General features: G+C 43.7%; 1 protein-coding gene across 1 annotated transcript in view; it reads left to right on the top strand.

Moving 5' to 3' along the window:
• The first annotated feature begins 41 nt into the window (after positions 1-41).
• LOC8032220 (fatty acid hydroxylase domain-containing protein 2) overlaps positions 42-4,992 on the top strand; it is a 38,796-nt gene continuing 33,845 nt past the window's right edge. The window contains exon 1 of the mRNA XM_029984235.4: positions 42-238. Within this exon, the coding sequence (XP_029840095.2) occupies positions 214-238 (25 nt within the window). The 5' untranslated portion in view covers positions 42-213. The remainder of the gene's footprint in view (positions 239-4,992) is intronic.

Here is a 4,992-nt window from a genome sequence, read left to right as displayed (position 1 = left end):
ACTCGCGAATTTTGTGCGTTTGTTCGGTCAAACGTAGAGGCAGTAGAGAACTGCGGGTTGGCAACCATCACAAAGAGAAAGCAGTTTCTGTTCTAAGGTTCTTGCTGCTGCGTACATTTCCACTCTTCCCGTTGTGACAGGCTGCGCGTCGCTGCCCGTGTCCCGTCTTCTCAAAGACAAGCAGAGATTGTTGCTGCGACCACGGTCGTCACGATGCACGAAGAATCCTGTAGCAAAGGTGGGCCCCACTCTGATCGATCTTTTGGCACCGTCGAACACACGGGCGAGCACAACAGCGACGGGGGATGCCGAAGGGGGCACACAACGATTCTTGTCTTTCATTTACACGGCGCAAGTTAATGAATGACATAGGCAAGAGTCTAACCTGTTTTAAAACCCGTGGAACTGAGGTAGTCATAATAACGAGAATGGCGTTTCTCAGGACTCATGGGGGTGGGGGAGCCGCAGTGCACTGCGCGACACCGTACGCGACATCGGCGCTTTATCGCATTTCGCATGACTATTGGCAGGCGGCAGACGTTACCGCTTAGGTTTATGTCCCGAGTGAGCACTTTCCATGACAGCAGTATTTTAATGAGCCATTCAATTCTAAGAAAGAAAAACAAAAAAGAAAGATTGCGTGTTTGCGTTAGCAGTGTCGCGCAGTGTTTACCTCAGAAAAGCAAGGAGCCCATAGCACAAAGGCCTGAGGCGCGGCTCGTAGTGACAGCGCGAAAAATGTGTATACAGGTGACTAAAGATCACGGGTTTTTCCGCCTTATGTTTTCTCGCAGTCTGTGCATACCTCTTTCCCCGTATTGCAACACTTTCACCGAGCACCGCGCCTTCTACTGACTCGTTCCCCGTATTTCAACACTTTCACTCGTGACCGCCTGTTTTCGCAATATTGCGCTAATAAGATTGTCTTGCAATCCCACTCAACGTAAGGCTGTAAGGCTGCGTGGAACTTCTATTTCTTACAAATGTATGTTCGGAGATCGAACGCGGGGTAATGTGAGTGGCTTGTTCTGCCGCAAATAATTATAACTTGTGTTTGAAAATATCCGTAAAAAAAGGAAGAAAAAAAAAAAGAGCTTTACACAAACATTTTTTACACGATTTACACCATGCAAGCATTAGAAAAGAGAACCATTTGAAGAGCGTTGATCGCCTGTTAGCATATGTTATATGTAAGGCTCCGTGTTTTCGGATAAATCCTAAAAACTCCGAAAACCACCCGCCGGTAAAATTTTTGGCGATTCGGATTTATCCGATAAACTCCGAATTGGTATGTTCCCATGCCTCCGCCCCCCCCAAACAGCAATTTTTTTTTTTTTTTTTTTTTTCACAATTTGAGCAGCGCAGGATTAATGGTCCTGTGAAAATGACACCATATCTATCTTTCAACCCTCGGACCGTTGTCAAAAGGGGGTCTTAGGCAGATTCCCACTGGCGATGTAAGCAGTCGCGCGATGCGACTAGATCGCATCACAAAAAAAGTTGGATGGTCACACCGGCGTACGCGATGAGCGAGCCCCAACGCCTTCGTTGGCGAGTTGTTTCTCAAAAGCTCGCTCTGAACGCCGTTGATTGGCTCAGCCGCTCCGCGACTAGATCGCATCGCAAAAAAGTAAGGTCCAGTAGCGACTGCTCAAATCGCGTCGCTTTTTGCCCGCGATGGTCGCTTTTGCGAGGAAAGTTATCGTACGACTAGATTGCATCGCCGGTGGGAACGCGCCTTCACGGCTTGTCTCGTCAAGGTAGGTTCAGGGAATCAGGTCATCGTACCATTCGTGTCACAACAAAAGCCGCTCATTTGCTTTCCAGTTTGGGCCATGGGATTTGGGATTTAGAGAAAGGAGAGAGGGTATGTTTCTGGGGGGGGGGGGGGGGGGGGGGAGAGAGGGAGAGATAGAGAGAGAGAGAGAGGGGGGGGGGGGGGGAGGGAGGGACGGACGGACAGTGAAAGCTATGGGCCATAGAGATAGTATAAAATAGAAAAGAGGGGCAGTGGAAACTTCTCTATTACATCCTTAACCACTCCACCTCGCATGGCCGCGGGATAGATTGTTGGGATGACTACGAGCTTCCTTGCGGCTACCTCCGACAGTTTATGGATTTTAAGGTATCGACGTGTATCGAAGCCACACTTGTGTGCGACTTTTGTCGTGGGACAAAATAGTATTGCCAATGACACCAACGCCAAATTCAACTGAAGAAATCTTAATTGATACAAGCCTGTTTTCTTTTTTATCTGGCATACATTTGCATCCAGTTATGTATTATTTTTAATAGAAAACACTGCGAAATTAATCTCAGAATTTCGGAGAATTGGGGATTTACGAAAAATAAACTCCGATAAACAACAAATAATTTCTACAAAAGAAAATCCGGAAAACATCTCTGTATTTTACGAAAAATACTCCGAAAACACGGAGCCCTAGTTATATGCTAACATATAAACGAGCGTTCTAATGATACCATACATTAGAACGCTCATTTTCACGAAGACCCACCGGTGTCAGTCCGTGCATCAGTTTGTCAGTGCCATGCATGACATTGCGAGGAGAGAGGGTGTGGTGAGGAGGTATCGTGTTTACACAACACCTCCTGGAGGATAAAAAGGATAAGGCCATAGCGCTCTTTGCCAACAGGGGTGCATGTCAAAGCACCCAAGTGAAGGCAGTGCACGTGGATCGACCGTCGTAACAGTACGCTTTAAGTCACATAAATAAGCATGTCTTATTAGCTAAAATGAAAGCTGCACATAAAAAAATGGGCTAGAAAAGAATTTAAGTTTAAAGCTTTATATGTCTTATCGTTCAGTTGACCTTCAAAGTCCTTGAGCGAAAACAAGTCGGCGACATGAAAGGTACCAATGAAATGGCGTCAAAAGTGTGTCATCATAGAGCGCTCTGTCTTTGGAGGTTCGCTATTATGTTTCCATCAGCGCTTGGCTTTTGCCTTTAAGTCGTCTTAGGGATAACATAGGAGATCCTGTGAATTTTATTACACGGGCAAAATATTTCACCGCTAAATAATCGGTATGAAATGGCACGAGGTATGCCTATTAGACGTCTACAGAAAAATATGATTGTTTTAAGTCGAAAACATTGAGACACACAATTATTGCTGTAGGAATGCATATTTTATACAGAAATACTTCGACAAAATGGCGAGACACGCAGTGATTGGACACAGCGAAACAGATCACACTTAAAAATCAAGCAGACGTAGCCAACACGGACAGAGCTAGACAAGTGTCACTTCCGATCATGTAAGCGATGTTATCGCATGCAGTCGCTGAATTCTTGCATTATACCCCGGCCACATATCAAAACTAATGTAATCTCCATTGAATATGATATTATGGGGTCGGAAAATCAACTCGCGACGTTTGTATAGTTACTTGGGATCGCGAGCTGATTCAATCCTATAGTATCATTTAATGAAAAGATGCAACTTTTTTGTGTGGCAGGGGTACTAAACTTGCGTACTGTTTACGATCAACTAATCCGCCTCTCTCTTTGGGCTCAAGCTGCCTTAAAACAAAATATAACTTATTTTTTATTCAATAATATTATTACTTTAATACAGCTAGGATTGTATTATGAACGTGGTAAGGGCAATAAAATAACATTACTATGAACAAACACATAAGCACAAACGACGCACTTTCAATAATGGCCCATAAAGATTGTTATTCACCTGCCAGTGAAAACTGAAATGTTACCACGCATATTAACAAATGTCGACTTAATTGCACATGGATAACGACGAAGAAGGAGGTTTCATTCTATCACGAGATTAAAGATCGACTGCAGCACTCTACTCGCGTCCTACATGACTAACAAAGCCGGTAAATAAGTTATTTTTCACCAGTCAATCGTATCTGTTTGTCCCGCAATATCCATCACAAAAAAAATTCAAGTACAATCTCCAAGGGCTCTCTGTCGGGGGAAACAGGTCTATCGATAATCGACTAGTGTCATCGTTGACTAATGGGCTCACATGCCACTCACACCGTAGCAGGACCACGAATTCACCTATGAACACAAAAGAACCACACACGAGAGCAGCGACTAGAAGCATGGAGGGGTCCTAAACTAATGGAGAGGAGTAAGAAAGAACCAATGCTAATGCATTTTCATCAAATAAATCCCATTGATCGTCGAAATTTTTTTTTTTTTTTTGAGAATTGATTGGTGACTTTTTTTTTAAATATTGTCACCTTCATTCGTGACAATATCTGGCCGCGGAAAATTCTCATGGCATCTTTTACTGCTTCCTAAAAAAAAAAAAAAAAAAACCTCCCACCATATTTGTTTCCCTTTTTTTTTTTCTTGTTATGGGCGTTTAGCATTGACCACGTGGCGCTGCCACCCTTGGCATGACACCCTCGTCTCCAGCTACACTTTTGCACTTCTAAGGCGGTAACCAACCCACTGTCCTGTGGTGCCAGCAGTCCATCGTGAAAGCATCCAGCCACGCCGTCATTTGTTTGGTACCAGCTGGGGCCATCGATCGAGATTGTTTTGCGCTATTGGGGCGGTTGCTAAATTACCGCAGTGCACTGCAGCTTGTATCATGAAACTTGAGTGCTTGAAGCCGATTGCATGATACTGTATATATTTATGTCATATTTTCCTTGCATTTTATTTTAACTTTTTGTTATATTTGTGTAGTCAACCAAGTAACAAAGCAAGTCTTTTTGTTATTATTATTGATAAGCACCCCCCCCCCCCCCCCCCCCTTAACTTTGTATATAAATAAATAAATATCTCGAGATGCTTTCCAACATGTAATTGTCTTTGCGTGTGCATTCGGTTTGGATATGGGGTGCAAAAGTATAATCAGTACTTCCTTAATGACATTTGTTTGGGTATTGTGAAACTATTGCATCCTATTTACCAAGCTCAACCCACAACCGCTGCTTGTCACATTGCTACATGTGTGACCTAAGTACGCGTTCTGCGTTTTCGGAGTTTATTT

The sequence above is a fragment of the Ixodes scapularis genome, unplaced genomic scaffold (genome assembly GCF_016920785.2).
Source record: "Ixodes scapularis isolate PalLabHiFi unplaced genomic scaffold, ASM1692078v2 PGA_scaffold13__105_contigs__length_92229423, whole genome shotgun sequence".
Classification (NCBI taxonomy): domain Eukaryota; kingdom Metazoa; phylum Arthropoda; class Arachnida; order Ixodida; family Ixodidae; genus Ixodes; species Ixodes scapularis.
The sequence above is the reverse complement of the archived record's forward strand: the minus strand, read 5'-3'. Positions and strand labels throughout refer to the sequence as shown.